Genomic DNA, 25,428 nt, shown 5'->3' with positions numbered 1-25,428 from the left:
TCTTCCTCTCATGGCTTCTAGCAGCGTACGTTAGCTAAGCCACGTTAACGTGCGCCGAGAGAAACTTCAAAAGAGAACCCGGTGTTTTTCAGACGTACTTTTGTTTTATCGTATTGTATTATACGTATTATATTATTTTGATGAATATAATTTTTAAATAGATAATATTTTTTCCCGTCATTTCATAATATTATACTGCTTAAATAAAAAAGATTACTTAATTCTTTGTGGATGAAGGGCTCAATTTGGTGACATCTTTTACATGCTTATAGTCACGGTTCTTTTTTTTTCTCCTACAAACGTAAGAATAACTCATTTACTTTATAATACATAAGGTTCTCAACGGCTTAATTGATTAAGTATTCGAAGAACACTATAGTCTTAAAATACTTATTTGGAGGTGAAAATTGAAAGCTAATGATTGATCATTGCTAAAATTATTTGAATGTTGATAATTTATACTTAAATTTTTAGTTCAAATATTGATTTAGTAATTTACTTTAAAATTTTCAAAACTCCATGATTGATCCTTAGAAAGTATTGATGAAAACGAAATGATTATTCTTATTTTGGTGTTATTTAGCTAAGTTGGTGATTGGAGAATATTTGTGTTGGTATTCGGAGCAATTTGAGATTATTTGGAGCAATTTTGGGTTAATAGATTGAAATTAGAGTTGCAATTTCGTAAAACTTTATTAAACAACACGGAACAAGTATGCCAATCGGGTAGAATTTGATGTACAATTTAATAGATAGGTCAATTGCAAATAACACAAATATAAAATTATACAAATTGGGTAAAGTTTGTGAACAATCTAACAAATATGTCGAATGCAGATAACATAATGTAATGTCAATATGGTAATGTTTGGTGAACCGAACGATCACAAAGTCATGCCAAACGAGTAAAGTTTGTGAATAATTAACAATATAAGTAGAGTAAATAGCACATAAAATCTACCAATCCAGCCAAAAAAAAACCCTGACAACCAATAAGTATATAGGGTCGTTTTCTAAATACATTCAAAACTAGGATAACATTTAAAGTCTAGGCTTTTACAGGGCCATTCCTGTCAATCACCTAGTAGCATGTGGCAGATTAGGCTAAATTTGCAAAAATTAGCGGCCCAAATATTCCAAACTATATTTATGTTTTTAATTTTTTAATGAGAATTTTTCATAAAGCATCATTTTTTTGGTCTAATTAGTCATTTATAGATACTCTTTGCTATATTACGTGTTATAGATATCTTTTATGTTTTTATACAATGTATTTCATGTATTTAAGCTGTTGTATTCATTAATACAACCAAAAATATAGGCATAAAATCTGGAATTCCAGCTAAGTTTGACATGTATTTAGTTGTATTCAAGCGACATTAACATTAAATACAGTAACGTATTTGCGCTAAAAACGGAAGGAAATAAAATCACATGATATTCTCCTAATTTAACTCAACGAACTAAAACGATCCCTCATTAATCTGTATTTGAAAGATACATAATAAGATTATAGCTGAATAAAGAGAAATACATATGAATAATACAATTGAATACAACAAAATACACCTTAATTCATCTGAATAAAACATTTGATTACAACAAAAATACAACTGAATACAGCTGAATAAACTCTTGAATGCAACAAAATACAACTAACTTCTGCTGAATAAAATTGTTGAATATAACTAACTACAACTGAATACAGTTGTATAAAACACTTGAATACAACTAACTATTGCTGAATAAAATAGTTTAATACAACTGATTAAACCTGAATACAAGTGAATACAGCTGAAGAATACATTCGAATACAACTGAATACAAACAGGCGATTTGGGCGATCTAGAGAGAGAAACAGCCCTATGGCTTCGCCGGCCGGCGGCCAGCCATTAGTTCCGGCTGGTCAGCCCCCTAACACATCCACAAAAATTGAAAAGGTACGTGAAAAGGAATCTTTCCATGTTATCCTCTTGGCAAAGTCTTCGGGGATGTCTCCGAACAAGACGCATTTGCCGCCGTCCGTGAAGCCTTTCGCCTCGGAGTCAATTTCTTTGATACTTCCCCGTACTCAATCTCTCTCCTTCTCCTCCTTTTCTTTGATAACAGATGCAAAGAGATATGTCACACTCACTGCATTGGACTCTTCCACATATATATAATTGATGATTCTGATAGTTTAAGGATTGAAAATTGAGAATTTGGGTGGGAGAAGAGTTAAGAAACTAGGGTTTGTAGGAGAAGAGAGTCTGGTTGTATGCAAACAGAGAGAGATTGTATTGGGGTTTGTAAATACGCGGTAATTATGTGAGAGAAAATACAAAAAGGGAGAGAGAAAAATAATATTTAGCATATATGGTGCCTTAATTGTAGGATATAATTATATTTAGATTTTTTGCTATAAAAGATAAAAGGTATTTATAGGATGTAATATTTTAAAATGATATTTATTTAAAATAAATATGGTACTAAAATTTTCTACGGGGCGTAAAAATTCCTTTTTTTAATTGCTGAGTAATCGCATTAAAACCAAGTCGACCCGGAAAAAGGTTCCGATCCACCTGCTAACGGAGCTTCCAAATATTCCATCAAATTCATATAACTAAATTTTCCAACAGTAACACACAGAATTCGTCGATCTTCAATCATGACGAAAAATAGCAGCAGTAGTACTAATAACCTTACGCCGGATAAGGGTCGGACTTTACCGGTTGACCCGAATCTTCCTCGATACCTCTGTCAGAACTGCCACAATCCTCTGTGCATCGTCGGCGTCGATAATTATGCCGATAAATTCTTCTCGGATTTTCCTTCTCGCTCCGGTTTGCCTCCGCTTCTCTCTCTCTCTACCTTTATATATTCATCAATCAATCAATTAATCATGTATAGAAGATTATGTGAACTGCTGTATTGGAGGTAATAATTGGAAAATTTTGGTTATTTTTATTTTGTATGCAATAAAAGCTTTTTACCTTTAGTGAATTTATTTGTGAAGTAATTGTGTGTTAGAGAAGCTTTAATTTGGGATGCTACTTAGTTCAATGGAGGACGCAACGTTTAGAGTTTTGAGTCCGTTTGGTTTAGCTGATTGAAAATAGCTCATAAGCATTAAGTGATGAAAAATAATTTTTGGTGCTGAAGCGAAATTTTAAATTTTTGGGGTGAAACTGATAATAAACAGTTGATGTGTTTGTGGTAAAAAAGTGTTGATAAGCATTTTTCCATTAAAATGTGTCCTTGAATTTATTCACAAAAGTTATAAATTAAAAAGTGTATCTAAATAAGGAGAAGAACAAATGAAGAAAATGGAATGGAGAGGGATCAACTTGTGGCTTTTGGATGATTTTAGCTTATCAGCACTTCTGGTGTTTATCGGGCGCGTAGATAAGTTAAAAAGTCTTATAAACTAGTTTGACCCGCTTATAAGATTACCTAAACACCCTCTAAATAATACTCCATCTGTTTCAATTTATGTGAACCTATTTTCTTTTTGGTCCGTGCCAAAAAGAATGACCCCTTTCCTTATTTGGAAACAATTTACTTTTATGCAATGATTTATAGCCACACAAAATATATGTGCCTCATTTTACACTACAAGTTCAAAAGTCTTCTCTCTTTTCTTAAACTCCGTGCCCAGTCAAATGGGTTCACATAAATTGAAACAGAGGGAGTATTGGATTTCCATAATACGAAATCCCTAGATTTTTTGTTCCCATAGATCCTCATTTTGTTGTTAGTTTTCTTTTCTATGTCCTGTGGAATAGTACAAGCACAGATAATACATCTGGGATTTGCTGATTTGGGGGTTTTGTGCAGGGATGCAGGGTTCTTCAATGCATGGAGCTGGTAGTGTTATAGGGTCGAGTCGTATGGAACATTCCTACGTCGTATTGCCAAAGCAAAGAAATCAGGGACCAGGGATTCCGCCTCGAGGACGAGGAGTATCCGCTCAACCAGATGCAAGCCAGTTTGGGAAGGCCATGGAAGAATCATTCGTGGTTTTGCCTCCACCAGCTGCTTCAGTGTATAAATGTGAGCCTACATCTGATGGAGCTGGTACAAATGTTCCATCACCAGATGGTGGGCCTCAAAATGCTCCTACGCAGCCAAATAATTCTGGGTTTCACTCCACCATCACTGTGCTAAAGCGTGCTTTTGATATTGCCTCAACGCAGACCCAGATTGAGCAACCGTTGTGTCTTGAATGCATGAGAGTGTTGTCTGATAAACTTGATAAGGAGGTTGAAGATGTTAACAGGGACATACAAGCCTACGAAGCTTGCCTTCAGCGACTAGAGGGAGAAGCAAGAAATGTTCTTAGTGAGGCTGATTTTCTGAAGGAGAAATTGAAGGTGCATCACAATTTTGGGTCACCTAAAGGGCATTGTAGTTTTCACCTTTATACATGACATAGAGAACAAATAAATTAAGATGCTATATAACCTGATGCAGCATGGAAGTACCTTAGGAAAACTTAGACCTGGAAAAATATTTTAGCACCCCTGAAGTCCTCGGTCCTAGTGCATTCAGTTGATAGTTGGTATGAATGTGAGGATATTACAAAATTAATATATTAGAATAAAATGGGAAACACAGTTGTGGATAAAGAAAACCGAGGCTTAGCGCGTACCTTTTTTGCAAAAACGTCTACTGCACTTTTTTGTAAAATCTCTTGTATTGAAGAGCATTTATTGACATTAATGTGTTTCCATGCTGTTGAAGATAGAAGAAGAAGAGCGAAAACTTGAAGCAGCAATAGAAGAAACAGAGAAGCAATGTGCTGTGGTCACTGCCGAACTGAAGGAGCTAGAGTTAAAATCTAGCCGCTTTAAGGAGTTGGAGGAGCGGTAATTTCAAATGATCTGAGTTGCATTTTCACCTTTTACCTCTCTACCTCTCCGGGGTAGGGGTAAGGTCTGCGTACACTCTATCCTTCCCAGACCCCACTAGTGGGATTTTAATGGGTGGTGGTTGTTGTTGGTGGTGCAGCAACTAGCCGTCATAAATGTAGTTTAGGAGACTCTTTTTTTTTTGATAAGGTGAAGATTTTATTAAAAACAGTATCAAGCTGATACTGTAAAAATACAAGGATACTGCTGGCTTAAAAACATTAAAATCCTAAGTGGTCGTAAAACAGCTCATAAGAAGTTAGAAGCAAGCAGAGTTAAAGGGGGGTAAAACTTAAATTAGTAGCAGGGAGACACATATTGTTTCTTTTCGGTGCACCCATGAGATCCTAGTTTGTACATAGATCTGGTGGTGATTCGTAGGGAGTCATATTCTGTTGAAGATTCTCCAATTTTTGCTGCTTGTATACCATAGATTTTTCTATCATTAATAAAATTATTTACCTTATTTGTTGACACCAACTAGCTCGAGATTGAGGATGTAGTGGTTGATGATGTTGTTGTAGTATTATAAAGGAACTCGGAATAGCCTGAAGTAGAGAAACGTACAACTAAAAGAGTACCTGTCACTATAGCCGGGCTTGGTTGCATGGACCAATAGTGTAATAAATGATATCTACTAATTAAATAGTCGTTTGAGATTTCTTATCACTAATTGCTAATAGTTAGATGCCTTCTCTTTGCCAGGTACTGGCAAGAATTCAACAACTTTCAGTTTCAGTTGATATCTCATCAGGTTCTTGCTACTTCTCACCATGCGTCTGTTTGTATCTGACATATTTAGTTTCCTGTTTGAGATAAGCTTTGGTCATGTGTCGTATCTTGTGTTGGAGGAAGGAAATCAGTGTTAGAAATGATCTTTTTACTGCAGGAAGAGAGAGATGCAATTTTAGCTAAGACAGAAGTTTCACAAGCTCATTTAGAGCTGTTAAAGAAGACTAATGTGCTCAATGATGCATTCCCAATCTGGTATGATGGTGAATTCGGAACGATTAACAACTTTCGTCTCGGAAGACTTCCTAAAATTCCGGTATGTTACTATAATTTTTTTTGGATATAATTGTGTGGTTCCTGGTAGATAAATTCAGCAGTATGCTTTACTGCAGTGTTTGATATTCGATACTGTAATCGTATTTTCTCTTAAAGTACTTCCTCAATATATCAGTTAATATTCTTTATAATCCTAGTTTTTTGGTTATCAAAAAAAATATATCTGATTAATATTCAAAATATGCTATAAAATTTATATTTTTTCGGGTTATTGGTTGGAGAAGGAGTCAAGTAAATTTGTTAATTGAAAGCAGAAATAGGTCAAGGAAATTGGTTGAGAGCAAACCTCTGTTTAGGCCACTGTGAAATATGCTACATCTTCAATTCTATGTCCTGTTTAATACCGAATCTGATGAAAGGAAATGGAGAAATAAATGTTGTGCAAGTACTAGAGAATATACTAGATGAATTCTGTTTGGTGTATTGACTGCCAGAGGCATATCCAGGATTTTAATACCATGGGTGCACTATTATCTTTAAGATAGATGTTTGGTTCCATTATATAGAATTTCATGATGGCGGCAAGTTGACGAGCAAACTATATTAATACTATATTTGCAAAAAATATCATTCACTTTACAATTGTCCTCGACGAGTTTTTATTGAAAACAGTCAATAATAACATCATTACTTACAGTTTTAAATATCTCACGCTCTATATAGCAAATTAAACAATCACTCAAAAAAGTTTTTAAAATCGGCGCTTAATATTGAGCAGGGGTTTTCCTGCTTTGAATCCACTGAGAGCCTCAGAGCTGAGAGAGACGAGTCATGAGTATTTTGCTTTTAGGGATTTCAAAGTTTTTGTACTCAAAAGAATGATTAGGAGAAGAAAATAAAAAAGACGTAGGCAAAAGGTTTTTTTTTTAAAAAAAGTAAAAAAAAAATGTATTTGTTTGTTAATTGAAAAGAAAGAAAGGGCATAGGGATATGTTGTTAATATAAAAGGGTGTGGGAAATTGGGAATTTATTTATTGTAATTAATTATAAAAGGAATTAATCAAAAAGAATTGTATGGGGATCGAACCCCTGACCTTGGGGACAAAAAGGAGATAAGAAGGGCACTTAGTCACCAATGCACCAAACCAATCACTTGAGCATGGGTGCCCACAAATATATTTAACCACATAATTGAAAAAATTAGTATTTTATATATAGCCTAGGGAGGGGAGCATGGGTGCATGTACCCTACCCCCCTCCATGTAAATCCGTCTCTGTACTTCATTTAGACATCTTGAATAATGTTATCTGGTAGTAGCTGTTTCCATTTACCTATTTTTTTTCTTTGCATTTATGAAGTGTTATTTTGTGCTACACTTTAAATGGCAGAAAGGACTCATTATTTCATATTATGATACTGTATCTCATACTTTCTTGTCTGGTCAATTTTTCTCATCGTAATTATATTATCTTTCTTCTTTTTTAATTTTTTTAATTAAATGTTCAACATTTATGATAAATGCTTAGGTTGAGTGGGACGAGATAAATGCAGCATGGGGCCAAGCTTGCCTTCTTCTCCATACAATGGCTCAACATTTCCGGCCAAAGTTTCAGTATCCTTATTGGAATATACATCTATCTATTTGTTAAAAATATAATCCTTTTCTCGGTCATTTCCTTGATTGATTGAATCCAGAACTTTATTAATCTTTTACTGCCTAGTTTGCTTGTCAGGATGCAACTCTCAGCCTAAGAACTGTTGGTGCTTATGCATTATGAATCTTAAATTGTTTTTGATAGATCTTGATTAGGTCCGATCCAAGGTGCATAAAGTTCTTGCTGAGTCTTTTGACCTTGCCGCTCAAATTAGCATATGGTCCTTCAGTCCTTGTGGAATTTTTGAATAACCTGTGTATTTTTAATCCAGTCTAACTTTTCTTATTCAAGCCTTCATTAGATTATTTTTACCCAATCACCAAGTTGCCATGTTTGTTCAAGTAGACTTGATCTGACTAGAGTTAATGTTCAGCTTCGGATAAACAATACTAAGTATGACAGCATATAAACTTTTGGAAGCTAGACACCAAATATATTGCATTTTTTCCCCGTAAAGCATAGTGTTCTTGTTGTTATCTGTCCGATGTGTATCCTTGATTTTCCCTTTCCAGATATCGGATAAAAATTCTTCCTATGGGAAGTTATCCTCGGATCATGGACACCAATAACAATACTTATGAACTGTAAGTCTATTCTTTTTTTTCCCAAACATTTTTTCCCAAAGATATTTATTACCAGTATGTCAATTTGGTACAAATAAGTTGATTTCAATTTGATACAAATAAGTTGATTTCAGGTGGGTGATGATGCAATGATAATTATATTCAGTAAATGTAGGAGGGGTAGTTTGTTTAATATTGACGTGGTTTCATTGTAATACATTGAGCTTTCGACTTGATAATAGTGAATGAAATGTACAAACTCCAAAATCACCTTTTGGAGGCCAGTTCTTTTGAATCTTCCCTTCCAGTTATCTTAATACCTAGGCAGTAGCAGCTTATAAAAGAAAAAATATTTTTTTTTTTGATAAGATAAAAGAAAGAATAGCTGAATTATTAAGTACAGAGGATCGAACACGAAACCTTCATGACATAAAGTTTCATCTCAACCCGCTGCACTAGAAAGGCGTCTTAAAGAACTTTGGGATTAACAGACACTGTTTTTGGTTTTCCAATAGCAAACTTTAACCTTTTAGAAGTAGCTAATGTGATCCCAGTAACTAATGTGATCCCTCTTACTCTTTTGAAGATTTGGCCCGGTAAATCTCTTCTGGAGCACACGATATGACAAAGCAATGACATTGTTCTTGACCTGCCTAAAGGAGTTCGCCGACTTTGCAAATTCAAAAGATAGGGAGAACAATATTCGTCCTGACAAATGTTTTAAGCTTCCGTACAAGTAAGCCTCTGCATATTCAAGAAGTGTGATTCCATAGAAGCTTCAATCTTTTAGCAAAATGTTCTATAGTAAATCTCAGATTTATATTTCTCAGATACATTGGTATTGTGTAATTGGTAGTCAGGATTTCTGCAAAGAAGAGTTTGGTCGATTTTGTTTTTATGATAAGGTTGCCTGCTTATTTCCACCATTTTATCCCTGAAAGAAGGAGCTTGAAGTTCGAGCAATGACATCAATTTGGATCAGTGGAAATAATTACATAAGTTTCTTTGCTTTTCCCTTTTCTTTTTTAGGTTGAGAATGTAAAGAGGTGAGTGACTTGGCGTGGTCATTCATATGAGTTTGTAATATGTCTTAGACAACTGCGTGCACCAATGGGACTTAAACTAAGGGAGAGTTGGACAAATTCCAACATGGAAGGAGCTAAACCTGATGCTTTTGCGAAGTACTTTTATGACTCTGCTGTTATTTTGTAATTTGTATTACACCAATTTATCTTGATCTTCGAACTGCTGCTTTGAAGTGAATGTTGAGCTTTTTATATGACATATGTTAGGATGTACATATTGGAAGCCACAATTGGACCATAGGTTACTCGACTCGATGTTAGACATAGAATTGGCGTTCTCCAACAAAGTTCTGGTCTGATGCATTTCAACCAGAGTACTGTAACTGTTGCTTAATTATCTATGGCTTTCTTGCAGGATTGACAATGACAAAGTTGAAAGTTACTCCATTACTCAGAGCTTCAATAAGCAGGAAAATTGGACCAAAGCTCTCAAGTACACACTCTGCAATTTGAAGTGGGTGCTCTACTGGTTTGTTGGAAATACAAATTTCCAGCCACTTTCTGCAACCGTCTCTTCACAAGCTGAAGTTCCAGCTGCAGGATCACTATACAGCAAACAACCAACTAATCCCAAGTTTCAATCTTGAAATCACTAATACCAACTTCTCCTGTTGTGCTTAGCATGTTGTAAATAGACAAGAATGTCGAAATCTGTCAGTGCAAAGCAATCACTTGTAATGTTGCATCATATTATTTCTTGACTCGTTAAAAAAGGTTGAAGTTGTATATTCCAATATGGATCACATTTAATAGTGCTTCTTGTTTTATTTTCTCTAATATCATGTCTGATGGTTTCTGTTTGATGGTACTAATATATTGTACCTTCCTTTCTCTTCTAGTCTTTTTCGTCTTCTTGAGCCGAGGGTCTTTCGGAAACAACCTCTCTACTCCTTCGGGGTAGGGGTAAGGTTTGCGTACACACTATCCTCCCCAGACCCTACTTGTGGGATTGTATTGGGTCGTCGTTGTTGTTGTTGTTTTAATCTCATGTCAAATTCTATCAGTGCAACGCAATCACTTGTAATGTTGCATCATATTATTTTCTTGACTCGATAAAATTTTTTGAAGCTGTATATTCCAATATAGGTCACATTAAATCGTGCTTGTGATTTTCTCTAAATCTCTAGTAGCAGGCTTTTGCCAGAAGGTTTATCCAAAACAGTCTCTCTACCTCCCCAAGATAGGGTAAGGTCTACATTTATATTACTCTCTTCAGACCTCACACTGTAGATATTCTTATTTCACATTTTATTTCGCAGAATGATGCATAGATTCTCATATAAGTTTCACTGGTGTTACGAATAAGACGTCTGGTTTCTGATAGTAAATTATGCATAAGTTATGTGGAGTTTGATACCAAAAACCAAAATAAAGTACTACATTAGTTATGCAAAGATTATTTTAGTAATACGAGGTATGATGCCCGCAGAGGCGGATCCAAGATTTCAAAAGGATGTGTGCACTATTATGAAAAGGTGGATCTAAAATTTAAATTTAACAGGTTTAACTATAGTTTCTTACTATGAACCCGCTACACTTATAGGTTCAAAATTATATTCTTTTTAAAATTTTAGTAATTTTGACTTATATATCTATACTTTGTACCGAAAATAAGACCGTCCAAAATAGGATTTTAAACCCAATTTTACTTGTAGAGGTGCACCTAATAATTATTGCATCATAGGAGTCTTTGAGCATGGTGCACGCACATATATTTAAATAATTTTGAAGAAATATAATATTATTATACATAATTTACGGAGAGAAGTATGGATTCACGTGAACCCATATGGCTAAGCCTAGATACGCCCTGAAAATCAAATAGTAGTATTGTGTTAGTTCGAAGTTTTATAATGAAATTGGATTTCCTTGATCTCTCAAATCAAACAACCCTTAATTAGTGTGTCCAACTCATTTCATTATTTTAAGACTTAGATGGAAACTAACAACCATTGCACGCGTTATCCCTCATCCCCTCCATTCTTTTTAATTATTTATATCACTGTATTATAAGTCTTGGTCTCTTTTTTTTTTTTAAATTAAAATTTTATCTCATTTGATGCCCCCAGTTTATTCGGATCAGGAAGTACTCATATGCCCCTTTCCCCGAGCTTTACAGCTAGTTTGGATGGTTGTTACCGGTTGTATTGTATCGTATTGTTACTTTAAATACAATGTTTGTTTTGAATGTAACTTAAATTTTATTGTATCGTATCATGAAATTTGTCGTTACGTAACAACGAAAAGTACCACTTTATGAAACGATCGATTTGGTGTGGTGGCGTCGTTTCTTTATTTTTTTCTCATCTTGCCCTTTTTTATTATTAAAATAGTCCTAATTTATCCTTTACCCTACCTTTTTATATACTAATATTACCTTGTACCTTATTTTTTCTTTATAATATTGCAAGTTTATTCTTCATATTGTTGGTGCATCACATCATAAAATGTTAATAAACAATATAATCTATCCAAACATTATATACATCAAAGCGATACAATACAATACAATACAATACGATACATTATGAACGATAGATAACAACCATTCAAACAAGCTGGTAAAAAATGTATGCGTGACACATTCCAGCCTTGATAACACCATTGAGAATTCCAGCATTTGTAAACAACAACAACAACAACAACAACTCAGTGAAATCCCACAAGTAAGGGGTCTGGGGATGGTAGTGTGTACGTAGACCTTACCCCTACCCCGATAAAGTAGAGAGGTTGTTTCCGATAGACCCTCGGCTCAAGAAAACGAAAAAGACAATATATCAGTATCATCAACAGAAACCAACCATCGAAATAATAACAGCAATATAAGAACCAGAAAATAGTTAAAACGCAATAACAATAACCATTAAATAAGGTGTTGGAATCTCAGTTGCTCTCATATTCTGGTGTGATTTCCGGTTAAAAGCCTTTTCTGGAAGCATTATGTTGACTCACTCCAAGAGTAGAATCAGCAGCTCATCTCACGTTTTAGGATGATCCCGAGAATCAATCCCAATCGAATCTATGCAGCTACTTGTTTCATGGGTCGTGATCCCGCGAGAGTGAGCTAACTCCAAAAAACCCGTCCACAGTTCGGATTTCAGGCTGCAACTCGCCTGCATGAAGCCTGAATTTTGGATTTTGCGACTGAAAATCAAACCGAAGTCAATTCATTCAACAATGCCCCCTCGGGACATTATGTATTGGATTTTGCCAACACCCTTTTCTGTCTTGCATTTCACCATGGCACTTCTATCTTTCTTTCTATTTCAAAGCTTGTGCTTTGGTTTAGATCACTGCTCCTTGTCAAAGCTTAGTTATCCGTGAATGAGAACTCGTTTTGCTTGTTGGTGGTAGGAATTTCTCGAACGAACTGCACTCTTTCGTATACGTCAGGAGTCCATTGATGAGAAGGGGCTGGGGATGGTTTATGATTGAATCTCAGAGGCATTCTTATCATTTGGTAGATCCAAGTCCATAGCCTATTTCGTTTCTGTCCAATCGCTACATAGACACAATACAATGTCTCACTCTCAGAGGTGGCCCTCCCAGGCAGGAGAAGGGCTTATACTGCTCGCATGCTGTCGAGTTGTGACGAAGGGGGGACGGGGAAAGCTACAGGCCCAAAACCTTCGACCCTTCTTTCTAAATGGAGGTGCCCGAGTGAACGACACACTTTAATCATCTATGATGATCCCTCCAAACAAGCACAAGCTTATCGCTTGGAAGCTCGAAACGAGCGGTCAAAGGAATTGATCCGTTTAGTTCTGTTCTTCTCCTAGTTTTATAGCACACCCATGTTGAGGTCCGTCAAGTCCTCTAGCCTAGAGTAGTCAAAATTTCCTCTGATATTGAGTCTTCGAGAGCCAGACTGGAAATGATAATCCCTACGGAAAGATAGTTGGCTGCCATCTTAGACACCGTCTTATTGGCCCATGGAAATTATCTAAACCGCGTTCCGGGAGAATCTAGTCATTTAGTCGGTCCATAACTATCTCTGAGAAAGCTCCGGAGATTCTATGGGAAATCGAAACGTCGAAGTAAGTTGTGACTTATAAATAGGAAGATAAGGAGATAAGGGGCGAAGGATATTCATGATATTCGGAAAGATTTATGTTCATTTGCTCTGCTAGCAGAGCGGTAATAGGAACAAGAGCCAGATCGAAGACATTCCTTTCATTCTTTTATACCCCTCTGGAGACTGACACTATGCTTTATAGAAAGCGAAATAGTGATAAGGAGTTGCGGAAAAGTCCCCGAAAAAAGGAAGCGACTTTTCCCGGAAGAGCCCCATTTTTCACTGGGTCAAAGCCTAAAATCTGATGAATAGAAGGAAAGTAGATCAGAAAGATAGGTGAACGACTTGACTATAGTATAGGTCGGATGTTTCCGTGAGCAGTAAACAGCAGATCTCCCCTTATTTAGTACATTATACATCTGTCCGCCAGCAGCGGAGGGGGTTCGATTCCCGCATAACTTATTATGATAACATCTTCTGTGCAGTTATCAATGATATCAGGCATTGTTAGGTTGAAGGTTGGACGGATTGTTATAGTGATCCTGATTTTGCGCGTATGATGCTCCTCGATACAAATTTTCTTTTGAGCTATATGGAATCCTTCACACTTTATCCAAAAGTTAAGGATTTCTTTGTAAGAAATTTTGGTTTTGTGATTATCAGCCAACAAAAGTTAGGGGCTGATGGAAAAAAATAGTACTGAGGATGAGCAGCCTATGCATCTTCTTGAAATTCTTCGGGATGTCATCATCTCCAAACCAATTCAATCAAAAACACTTGAGCAAAAGGATTTCAAGTAAGAATTTATTTTGGTAAATTATGTGCAGTTCGTGTTCTCTTTTACAACGATTTAACTGTTATGGACAGTTGCACATTATCTGTACCTTATATGGTTTTTACAGTCGAGTCCATCAATTGAAGGTGTAGCGATAAAACTTTCAGCTGTCTAATTACCTGGTTGTTGCTACTGCCTGTTTATTGCTTCATTTTCATTTCTTTTGAACTGAGGGTCTTTCGGAATCATCATCTCTACCTTTATTACGTAGGGGTAAGGTCTGCGTATACCTCACCCTCCCCAGACCCCACTTGTGGGATTTCACTGGGCTTCTTCTCGTTGTTGTTGATAAAACTTTCAACTATGCTTCCCATGCATTTTAAGAATTTCTTATAATTCAAATAGAACTAAAGCTTGAAAAGTTGAACTTGTTAGATTTCAATTCTTTGGCAATTACTAGTAGTTGGAGTATACGTTAAGAAGAGGAATCTCGACGTAACTGGTAAAGTTGCTGCCATGTGACCAAGAGGTCATTGGTTCGAGTCACGGAAATAGCCTCTTGTAGAAATACAAAGTAAGGCTGCGTATAATAGACTCTTGCGATCCGTCCTTTCCCTGGTTCCCGCACATAACAAAAACTTAGTGTACCGGGCTGCCTTTTTTGGAGTATACGTTAAGAAGGGGAGCTTTGGCGTAGCTGGTAAAGTTGTTGCCATGTGACCATGAGGTCACTGGTTCGAGCCGCGGAAACCGCCTCTTGCAGAAATATAAGGTAAGCCTGCGTAAAATAGACCCTTGTGATCCGGTCTTTTCCCGGACCCCGCGCATAGCGGGAGCTTAGTGCATTGGGATGCTCTTTTTGCAGTATACGTTAGATATAATTTGCTTGAAAACTTGAGCTTGTTGAATTTGCTAGTATTTGCATAATTCTTATCATTCCTATAGCTACTAAAGCTTGAGCACGAGTTATTTCCATTTCTCTACTTTACATGTTGGGGTTTAATTTTTTCAGAACGGAATCGAAGAGTCATATCTACCCCTTTCGATCAGTTAGAGATCTCAAACAGAAGGGCATATATCCATGGAATCAAATTCAAATCCTACAAGTTGTTTGGAAAACTCGATCTTCCAACGGAACATATGAACATCTATAGCAAGGTAATCTATGCAAACATGATAGCTTATGAGATGAGCCCAAACACGAATACTCGATATGAGGTGACATCTTATGTGAATTTTATGAAGTCACTGATAGTATGTTCAGAGGATGTCAAAGAACTACGAGAAAAAGGAGTAATCTGCAACCATTTGGGAACAGACGAAGATGCAGCCAAACTGTTCCAAGATATTACTACTTATGACGTGGTCTCTCATGGCAGTACTCTTGTTGATGTTATAAAAGATATTCAGAACCACGTTAGCAGCAAAGCTAAAACATCGATGGCAGAGTGCTACTGGACTTATTTTAGCACTTCATGGTCAATTATCGCGTTACTTATAGCTGGTGCGCTACTTTTCTTAACTATTATGCAATTATAATAGGTATCCTATGAATTAAACAGATGCAGCAATGTGTAAACACCTAATTTATGTTCCTCTTCTTTTTGTCTGGTCATTCCTAAATAAATGTTTTTGTTTCATTTTAGACCTTATTTTCTTTTGATTTGTCTTATATTTAAGGCGAAACATAGATAGATAAGCTTAAAGTTGGCATTAAAATCCAGTTAGACGTCACCTTAACTATGCCAGTAACCAAATGGACACCTCTACTTGGCACAAGTGTGTCTCGTCGATACCCCAGGTCCAGCAGAACTCACACAAATAGACACCTTTTGACATGTTTATTCAGCTCCAAGTACTATATTCTGAGTTTGTAACTTTTGGTTGATTTGCCCAAGTAGACTTAAGAATTCAAATTTAAGTGGCTAAACTAATAAGAATTCAAAAAAACCTTAGTTCAAAACAGAATTGTATGCATGCTTATATATACAAGAATCCTAATTAATCAAGGTGCATAGCATATGTACTGCTCAAGGAGCTATAAGGGCAGCCTGGTGCACTAAGCTCCCGCGCATCCTTTCACCAGGTACTACTCAAGGAGTTGCTTTACAAAGAAAAAAAGAAAAAAGAAAAGAGAAAAACTCGATTGACGTGTCATGGATACATCTCCCAGCATTTCTAGTATATTAGCTCCCCAACTCATGAATGATTTTCCTCACTGAAATTTGGTTCAGCTGGTTTCTGAAGCAGTAGAGGTAATGTTGGAGATAATTTAGCCCCAGTTGTATGGTTGCGTCGTAAGGCTCGTAGTGCATTAGCAGCAAATCTTGATGCATAAATGGTAGCTCCAAGACTTGGTGCATTTGTGCTCTCTTTTGCTAACGCAGCCTGCAATCTATCTTCTTCCTCTCTTAAAGATTTCTCAAGCTTGTTCCTACAATGTCGACGCCATGCTACTTGTATAAAGCATGCACCCCATGTCCTCCATTGCTGTGAGTAAAACCTGAAATAATCAAGTACACAAGTGTTAATGGCTTCCTCCAAAACTTATACTCCAGTAACTTATGTCTGGTTAATTTCACAGGTGATCACTCAACTTTCAACTTAGCGTTTCAAAGTCATAAAATTTAACTTTTGTAATAGAACAATAGCTCAACTGTTGTTATATGTTATAGAAGATAAAATGTGTACCAAAAGAAATGCTATATTTAGTCGTGAGAAACTCAAGTAGGCTTATAGTCATGTCAACAACTCATGTTACATACTATCTACGTAGTACCAGTTAAAAAAAAACTCATTTTTCTGATCCAACCTAATATATATTATGTCTTTCGTTATGTGGCATATTGTGGTTTTTATTTTTTTGTTTTTTAGTTGGTCAGAAAACAAGCTATTATTTTGTTAAGTGGCACCACATGGATGTTATGTAAGTAAGTTGTTGATGTGACAACTTGTGTTTTCATCCAGATTTAGCATTTTCTAGCCTTTTTCCTTAATTTTCCATCAGATATAGGCATAATTGAGTTATTTCTTACAAAAATTATTTTAATGACTTTGGTACAATAAGCTTAAAGTTAGATGACCAAATATGAATTAACCACCAAAACTTATACCAGTAACTTATGCATCATGCTTTTGAAGCATGTTTATTTGCTGGTGTTGTTGCTTGCTGTTACTTTTTTCTGTCTATCTTTTTTGAACCGAGGGTCTTCAGGAAACAACCCCTCTACCTTCTTCGGGTAGAGGTAAGGTTTGCGTATATTTTACCCTCCCCAGACCTCACTAGTGGGATTACATTGGGTTTTTGTTGTTGTTGTTGTCGTTGTTGTATTAAGCAAACAAAGCAGGATTGAAGCATGTTATGAAATGGAACAAGGCTAAAACAACATACCTGAAACTATGTTGAAGCTGTTTGCTATGAAGGCGTCGAAACTGTGAGGCAACAAACTTGAGATCATCAGCAGTGAGGGCAAAAGCTTCTATATCAGTTTCAGCTTGAACTGTTCTTGTTGAAATAGGAAGACTAGAGGAAGTATGAGGGTCTAAAGCCCAAGTAAGAAGCTCCTCTCCACAGAAATCACCAGCTTTTAGTGATACAGAGTTGAAAAAACCAGTTCTTCCACCATTTGTTGTCATAGTTAATAGAGTACCTCTCATTAGAAAGAGCATTTCATCTACTGGATCGCCTTCTCGGATTATGAAACTCTTCTCTGTGTAGAGTGCTGGTTTAAGTCGATCACACATTGCATCTAGTAACTGTTCATCCATTTTATCGAATATTGGAACCTGCATTACCAAATCAATGCAAAAATAAGAGGAAACACAAAGAACAAACTTTTTGTTTTTATATATTACAAGACTTGTTGTGGTCGAAGGGGAGCCTTAGAACACGGGTGACTATGAGTCATGAGTTCGAGTTGTGGAAGCAGCCACTAATGCTTGCATTAGAGTATGCTGTCTATATCACACCCCTTAGGGTGTGGCCCTTCCCTGGACCCTATGTGAACGCGGGATGCCTTGTGCACCAGGCTACCTTTTAAGACTTACTGTGCTCGAAGGGGAGCCTTGGAGGAACGGTAAAGTTGTCTCCGTGTGACCTATAGGTCACGGGTTCGAGTTGTGGAAGCAACCACTAATGCTTGCATTAGGGTAGACTATCTACATCACACTCCTTGGGGTGCAGCCCTTCCCTGGACCCTGCGTAAACACGGGATGCCTTGTGCACCGGGCTATCCTTTAAGACTTGTTGTGGTTCCCTACTAGTTTGAGCTTGATGTATAGTTAATTGATTGATTGATTGATTGAAAATACTTAGTGTGCTTCAATAAGATTTCATTCAGATTTAATACTCTCACCGTTCCATTTTATGCCACTATTTTCTTTTTTAGTCTGTTCCAGAAGAAGGACAAGACATTTCTATGTTTAGAACTCTTTAACTTGAAACTTTCCATTTTACCTTAATGACACACTCTTACGGGTATAGAAATGTCATGGCATATTTAAGGCTACAAATTCTAAGGGTACTTATGATATGTACCAATAGTATGTTATTTTCTTGTTAAAAACAACAGAAATAGCTATTAAAATCAAGTAAAGTTGGACAGGAAAAATTATAAATGTAGCTATATTACTTACTCTTTTGACCAAAGACCAACAGAGATGGCGCTTTAAATCTCTTCTCAAATCTCTAGGAAGATTATGAATAAGTAAATCTTCTTCAACACCTCTGGTTTCTTGCCATTTGTATTGTTCATGTCGTCTAATACGCCCTCTCAGATTATCAGGAAGCATCCGATGAGACATCCATTGCTCTGCGTCCCGCCTTCTCACTCTCATCTCTTCTACTCTAACTGTGATAGATTGCAAATATTTCTGTATCAAACAACAAACACGAATAAATCACTTGAACTTAGTTCTAAAATGTCAAAGTTGTCATCTTTAAGAGGTCTCAGTTTTATCTAGTTTGAGGAATGGCACTAGGGAATAAAGCTGTGTGACATATTTCACAACATTTTGTGGCGACTAAATTTATTCACCACAAAAAGTTGTTAGTGAAAAGGTGAATACATAAATAGATTTTTCATAGGTCGCTTTTTCGGAAGGCGACATATATCACAACATTTAGTGGCGACTAGTTTGGTCGCCACATAAGGGGCAAGTGCATAGATAGTCATTCTTAGGGATGCTATTTAGAGATTAGCCACTATTTATTTTGTCCCGAAATTTTAAACTAAAAATCTTAACTTCAGGGAAATTCAGAACAAAAATATCCTGAAAAACTGAAATTCGGGACATACTGGCTAATTCCTAAATAACAACCCTCTAGAGTGGCTACATGATGTCATTTCTATGCGACACAAAGTCGTCTAATAAGGTGATTACATAATTTTTCGTAGGTCAAAAGCACATATTTGTGGCCACTAAATTCATAGGTCGCTGCTTAGATAAGCGACATATATTACAACATTTAGTGGAGGCTAGATTTGTCGCCACAAAAAGTCGCCACTGAAAATCTTATTTCATGTGGTGTGGGAATTTGAAAATAAGAGTAGTTGAAGGCAGATTTTTTGTAAATGAAAATGTATAACAAAATAAATGGTCATATGCAATTCAAAAATTCAATCTAAACAGATTCACTTGTTCAATATTGTTTGATAAAGGGTAAGTGTTGCTCACCTGCATATTGCCAATAAGCAAGGAAAACAAGATTAGCCCAATAATTGAAATGAATACAGCAAAGAGAATCTCCCCAACAAATGTGCTTGTCTTAAGGTTTTGGCCAAGAGAACTGAAATATAAAACAAGACATTTTCTTAAATACAAGAATACTCAAAATGTCATTAACAATTGCATAAGCAAAACTAAGGCCAAATGCATATACAGTAAGACCTCTCTATAACAACATCCCTATATAACAACATTTCACTATAAAAGCCAGGCTTTTTTCGGAATCAATTTTCATGTTATATTATGATATATGTTCTTTATAACAGCACTTCGCTATAACATCCAAAAATATTCGGAACAAACAAGGCTGTTATAGAGAGATTTGACTGTATATGGAAATAAGTAAAGGAAACAGACCTTAAGTTTCTCAGCCCCCACCAAAAGCAATAGAAGAGTTTGGACCAGAAATTTTGCTTTTCTACTATCCGAAACTGAAGAGCATCAAGAAATATACCAAAATCAAAGTCATTTGGATCTTTTATATCTTCTGATTTCAGGAGAGGGCAAGAAGAATTTAGAAGCAAAGCGTTTCCGTTTCTGTTTCCTCCACAGTATAAGTAGTCTGAAGAACATGAGTCAATCTTCTTACATGCGTCGCGCCAACATGTATCTTGGCGTTCTACTGAGATCAAATACCAGAAGGCTCCGACTACCTGAGATAACAGAATTGCACCTATTAAAACGAACTTTTGTTCAAGAATGAAATCTTATTTCAACTGTCCATATCCAGTTCATCTTTCAGAACCATATCACATTCGCGTTCTGATGAAATATAACTTATATACGTTGACAATGTAGCTAATATTTATACTATCGGTGTAACTTAACGTGTTGTACAGTTAGCCCTTTTTATAAAAGCAGCCCTATATAACAACCATTCACTATAAAAGCCAAGTTTTTCTCGGAACAGATTATTATGTTGTGTTATAGAGTATGTCGTCTATAACAACATTTCACTATAGCAGGCAAAACTTATCGAAACAACAAAACTGTTATAGAGATGTTTGACTGTATTAGGTTGCTCGAGGTTATTAATTCCACTTATTACGTATAGTTACATGTAACTAACTATCGTTTATGTGATGTTGATTAATTGTTTGGTTGAAAAGTAACTTACATTACTGGCTAACATGTAGAGGAAAAGGTTGAAAGCAGCTCCACCCCATGCTGTTTCTGTAAATAAGCCTGCAGTTCTTGTTACTTCTTTATACAATGGATAAATTCTAAAAATTCTTGGAACATATTGGACAAAAATGACAATCTTCAATATTTCTTTCGTCGCCAGAGAAATCGGGCTATTCACACTTGGACTGATAATCAATATCACAATCTGCAACAAAAATAAGGTTAACTTGTTAATATTAAGGCAGCAGCCCGGTGCACTAAGCTCCTTCTATGCACGGGATCCGAGGAAGAGCCAGACCACAAGGGTCTACTATATGCAACCTTATCCTGCATTTCTGCAAGAGGCTGTTTCCACGGCTCGAACTCGTGACCTCCTGTTCGCATGGCAGTAACTTTACCAATATGATATTAAGAGAACGTTAAGAATACAAGATTTTGAGGACACAAACCTGTGGAAGTGGAAGGACTGCTAAAACATCAACAATGAAATAAGATTTCAAATATCTCTTGGCTATAGCAGAGGAATCTTGAATCAACTCACCCCTTCCAAATACTCGAGAAGAAGGAGCGATAAAGCCAGTACGAAATTGCAAGATAATATGAAAGATATAGAAAAGATCAGTGATCGAACGTAGAACGCAAGCAGTGATCTTTAACGTCGTGTCCAAATCAAGGCACTTGTTTTTGTTATCAATGACAGGTATGTAGAAGAATAGTGGATCCAATGACACTGCAATTGTACAAATCAATACAAATATTTTGTTCCATTGCTGAACAAATTGACCCTGAGGATCAAGAATTTGTTTCTTTGACGAGATAGATTGATCTTTTGTTGGGTTATCGGTTAGAGGATGGACGCGTATTGATTTTCTCCAACTACTAATTCTTTCAGAACCACTCTCAAATCTTCTTCTAATGTTACTCATCAACAAACTAAATGATGGTTTTCTGATATGAAATGGCTTCTTATTTGGAGAATTTTGATGCTCAGAGTTGAAGGATGACTGTTCTGACTTCCAGTCCTCAAACCTATAAAATTTAAAGCAGGAAAAATATTAATGAAATATTGGGAGAGCCATTGGGAAATGTAACATTTACATCTAAAAATGACAGTTCGGCGCACTAAGCTCTGGCTATACACAACTCTTTAAAAGGATTAGACTGGTTTCATTGCATATCTGTATAAGGCTATTTCTACTATTTAAACATGTTACCTATTTGAACGGGAGCCTTGGAGCAACGATAAAGTTGTCTCCGTGTGACCTATAGGTCACGAGTTCGAACAGTGGAAGCAGCCACTAATGCTTGCATTAGGGTAGACTGTCTACATCAGACCCCAAGGGTGCAACCCTTCCCCGGACCCTGCGTGAACGCGAGATGCCTTGTGCACCGGGTTGCTCTGCCCAAACATGTGACCTATTAGTCACAGGGCGATTAGTCTTGCCGTTGCGCCAAGACTCTCCTTCATAATTTATTAACAAGCCAAAAAAGAAAAAGTCTAACATAAAATTATTGCACATTACTTGGTATAGGAGGCTGATTGAACTAACCTTACATATTTATCTTGCGTTAGATTCATCATTTCAGCTTTAGGCCTAATATGATGCTCAGAATTTCAGCTTCTTTGTTCTAACAAAATGGTCAACAAGAGCTTCCTTCCTTCCTTTCTCTCTAGTCTCCTAGCATAAAGCTCATTCTTTACTGCAAGATAATAAGAACTAGCTTACATTAACAACAAAACCAAATAATTCATGACATAAAAAGAAAGAAAAAAGTTCAAATGAGACTTGAATGTGAAAGTCAATAGTCAAAATTTGAAGCTGTAATCAGCGGCGACTTCATCTGAACCTAGTAATTTCAATACGAAGCATAGATATATCTATATACCTATGTGAAAATCCACTAAAATTTTACATAGTAAGTTCAGTACTGTAAAAGTCAAACTCATCAAATTTACAATTCAATCTTTTCTACGATAAAATCAAGAAGCCGTCGTGTTTCATGCAACATGAACTTGTGATTTCAGAACTGATATTAAAGAAGTAAAACCAAAACTAGATAAATATATCAAACAGACAGATTAAATTAAATAAACAACCATAGTTTTAGCATAGTCCAACTGCTAAAGTTGCAGCCTAATTAGGAAACTGGAACTAAAAGAGAAACTTACACTTGAGAAAAGAGAGAATGAAGAGAAAATTAAAGTTACCATTTTAGAACAAGTATACATAAGGGTGTGTTTTCTTTGTTTGAGAAAGTTCCTGGAGATTGCCATGTTAATGAAAGGAAGACTTGGTCCTTTTTCCATAAGAACACAAAAATAAGTATAGGAAGACTTGGGAGGAGAGAATAGTCATAAGTCAACAAAGAGCTACGACAAAAGTATTTATTACGTACTTTTTTTAAAGAAATTTCCCTGCATGCATGGTTGGTAGGTGCCATGAAAACTATAGATCAACTATTCTCATTATTAGATATATATATTTATTTTCTATGTTTCTTTAATTGAAATTTAAAAAATATGATTTACGAATCCAAGGGAGCCTTGGCGTAATTGGTAAAGTTGTTGCCATGTGACCAAGAGGTTACGAGTTCGAGTCGTAGAAATAAATTCTTTTAGAAATTTTAGAAATGCAAGGTATGACCCTTGTGGTCCTTCCCTTCTCCGAGAAATGCAAGATATGACTGCGTATAATAGACCCTTGTGGTCCTCCCCTTCTCCCCGCCCTCGTGGTACAATAGGAGTTGAAAGAGGCTATATCAAATCACCTGGATTAAAATTAGAGAAAAGGTCCAAATTTGTCCTTAAACTTCATGAACTGATCAAATTTGCCTTCACATTAAATAGTAAAAATAGCGTGGGATAACCACTTTTTAATATGGTATTTAGTTTTTATCCAGTATTTTTAATGCTGAGTAAAAGTAGCCACTACTATATTAAAATTAATACGAAAAGATGTTTTTACCCTTTCTTCATGAGGGCTGTGTAAATATTAAGGACATGGTGTCTGTGAGCACGTGATTTTTGTTTCGCAGAAATTACTCCAAAAGAAAAATCAAAATAAAATAAAATGTCATCTGTGTACAATTTTGAGAATTTGCGTGACATTTTGGTAATTATCTTTTTTCCGTAAATGTTTACCTTATTTTTAGTTATTTAAAAATACAAAAATATAGGTCGCATGCATACTTAGAATTTAATTGTGCATGTAGGAATCAATTAAACCATAATTTTGGTTTTTAAGGGGGAAATCACAAAATATGCATTTTTATTCTAATTGTCGTCATCCTGTGATTTTTATTTTTACGTTCTAATTTGTGTGTTAATTATTGTTGAATGTTAATTAATATTTGGGTAGTTTAATTTTGGTTTTAATTTAATTAGGAATTTTTGTTTAAATTAAAAGAATGAAAGGGGAGGAAAATACCGGATTTGGGCCAAAAAATCCGTTTGAAAATCAGGCCCAATTCGTTACACTGACCCAGTCCACGACTTGGGTTTTCCAAGCGACGTCGTTTAGATGTATTTGATCGGAGCCGTTCATCTCACTTCATCTAACGGCTCCAGGCTTTCCCCAGATACCCGACCCACTGGTACCTGGATTGACCCATTCCCAACGCTTAAACCAAACGATGTCGTGACTTAAATGATCTGATCCAGGCCGTTGGACGGATTTGATCCAACGGCCAGGATTAAGACACACCCTTCCGTACCCCGTATATAACCTTAACACCTTGCCCCCATGCCCCCTAAACCGAACCCCTCCCTTTTACCTTCGTCTCCAAACCTCGGAGACCAAACAAACCCTCCGCCTTCAACCACCATGCACCGCCCACCGGAAATCGCCTCACGGTGGTTCCGGTGGTCCAAACAATCCCATCTTCACACCATAGAACCCCCTCACCCTCCTCTTTCTGAATCTACCTTCTATTGTCCTCGAATCCCAGTAGTATGTCTCGAATATCAGATCGAAACCAGTCAAAGACTTTAGTTCACCCGACGACCCCCAAATTAACACCCTTAGATCATCTAACCACCCCCAATCCAACACCAGTACCCGTTTGCATCGAATCATCTTCGAGCTTCTCGAATCTTCATTTGAAGGTTCGAGCAAAGCCCGGACATACCCCAATCCACCCTAAACTCACACCCTGGCATCCCCTAACCTCTCTTATACCTAAGACACACTGATTTCCTTTCAAACCTGGTTGGAACCATTCGAACCCTAAAATCAAACCAAGAACCCTGGAAAACCAAAGCTGGAACCAGTCCGAAGGGGAGAAATTTGGGTGTCTAATGGACCTTAGTCGATGTGTTCTCAGTCGAGAACACTCAATTAAGGTCCATTCGACCTCAAAAGAGTCGAGTCAAGTGTTCAACCTGGGTTCGTCTAGTCTTGTATTTGTTTAAGGTACTCCTTTCCTCCTCTCTTATTCTTGGTGTTACGTTTAATTGTTGTTTAGATGGTTATAATTTAGCCTCGTTTGATTGATCCCATTGTGCCCCGTCAGGCCTTTTTATTGTATCCAATTTTATTATCATTTTTCTGTTTATTGTCATTTGTTGTACGCTGTAATGTGTTAT

The 25,428-nt window shown here is 36.4% G+C and overlaps 2 protein-coding genes across 3 annotated transcripts; one reads left to right on the top strand and one right to left on the bottom strand.

Moving 5' to 3' along the window:
• Positions 1–2,559: 2,559 nt before the first annotated feature.
• LOC104227290 (beclin-1-like protein) lies at positions 2,560–9,978 on the top strand. Its single transcript, XM_009779512.2, has 9 exons — positions 2,560–2,822; positions 3,817–4,352; positions 4,723–4,847; positions 5,595–5,643; positions 5,779–5,937; positions 7,425–7,510; positions 8,066–8,137; positions 8,703–8,852; positions 9,557–9,978. Exons 1-9 carry the CDS (start codon positions 2,648–2,650, stop codon positions 9,786–9,788), a joined length of 1,584 nt encoding a protein of 527 aa, XP_009777814.1. The 5' UTR covers positions 2,560–2,647; the 3' UTR covers positions 9,789–9,978.
• A 5,947-nt stretch (positions 9,979–15,925) lies between these two features.
• On the bottom strand, positions 15,926–23,172 carry LOC104227310 (cyclic nucleotide-gated ion channel 1-like). 2 transcript variants are annotated; one of them, XM_009779543.2, is made up of 9 exons: positions 23,014–23,172; positions 22,394–22,544; positions 21,293–21,872; positions 20,836–21,048; positions 20,076–20,371; positions 19,668–19,779; positions 18,627–18,863; positions 17,383–17,777; positions 15,926–16,494 (listed from the first exon to the last, which is right to left on the bottom strand). In XM_009779543.2, the coding sequence occupies exons 2-9, from the start codon at positions 22,423–22,425 to the stop codon at positions 16,191–16,193; spliced, it is 2,169 nt and encodes a 722-aa protein (XP_009777845.1). In that variant the 5' UTR covers positions 22,426–22,544; positions 23,014–23,172; the 3' UTR covers positions 15,926–16,190. The 2 variants fall into 2 exon arrangements, with proteins under 2 accessions (XP_009777845.1, XP_009777839.1); XM_009779537.2 differs by having other exon boundaries at positions 23,053–23,172.
• Positions 23,173–25,428: the final 2,256 nt, after the last annotated feature.

This window comes from Nicotiana sylvestris, chromosome 5 (assembly GCF_000393655.2).
Source record: "Nicotiana sylvestris chromosome 5, ASM39365v2, whole genome shotgun sequence".
Classification (NCBI taxonomy): Eukaryota; Viridiplantae; Streptophyta; class Magnoliopsida; order Solanales; family Solanaceae; genus Nicotiana; species Nicotiana sylvestris.
The sequence above is the reverse complement of the archived record's forward strand: the minus strand, read 5'-3'. Positions and strand labels throughout refer to the sequence as shown.

Excerpts from the sequence above, each read along its gene's own strand:
- LOC104227290 (XM_009779512.2), top strand. The coding sequence starts at position 2,648 with ATGACGAAAAATAGCAGCAGTAGTACTAATAACCTTACGCCGGATAAG. Across the intron at positions 5,644-5,778 it reads TTCAGTTGATATCTCATCAG|GAAGAGAGAGATGCAATTTT; the intron begins GTTCTTGCTACT and ends TTTTTACTGCAG. Across the intron at positions 8,853-9,556 it reads TGTTTTAAGCTTCCGTACAA|GATTGACAATGACAAAGTTG; the intron begins GTAAGCCTCTGC and ends GCTTTCTTGCAG.
- LOC104227310 (XM_009779543.2), bottom strand. The coding sequence starts at position 22,425 with ATGATGAATCTAACGCAAGATAAATATGTAAG. Across the intron at positions 21,873-22,393 it reads ACGCAAGATAAATATGTAAG|GTTTGAGGACTGGAAGTCAG; the intron begins GTTAGTTCAATC and ends TAAATTTTATAG. Across the intron at positions 17,778-18,626 it reads GTTGGTCTTTGGTCAAAAGA|GTTCCAATATTCGATAAAAT; the intron begins GTAAGTAATATA and ends TTGGTAATGCAG.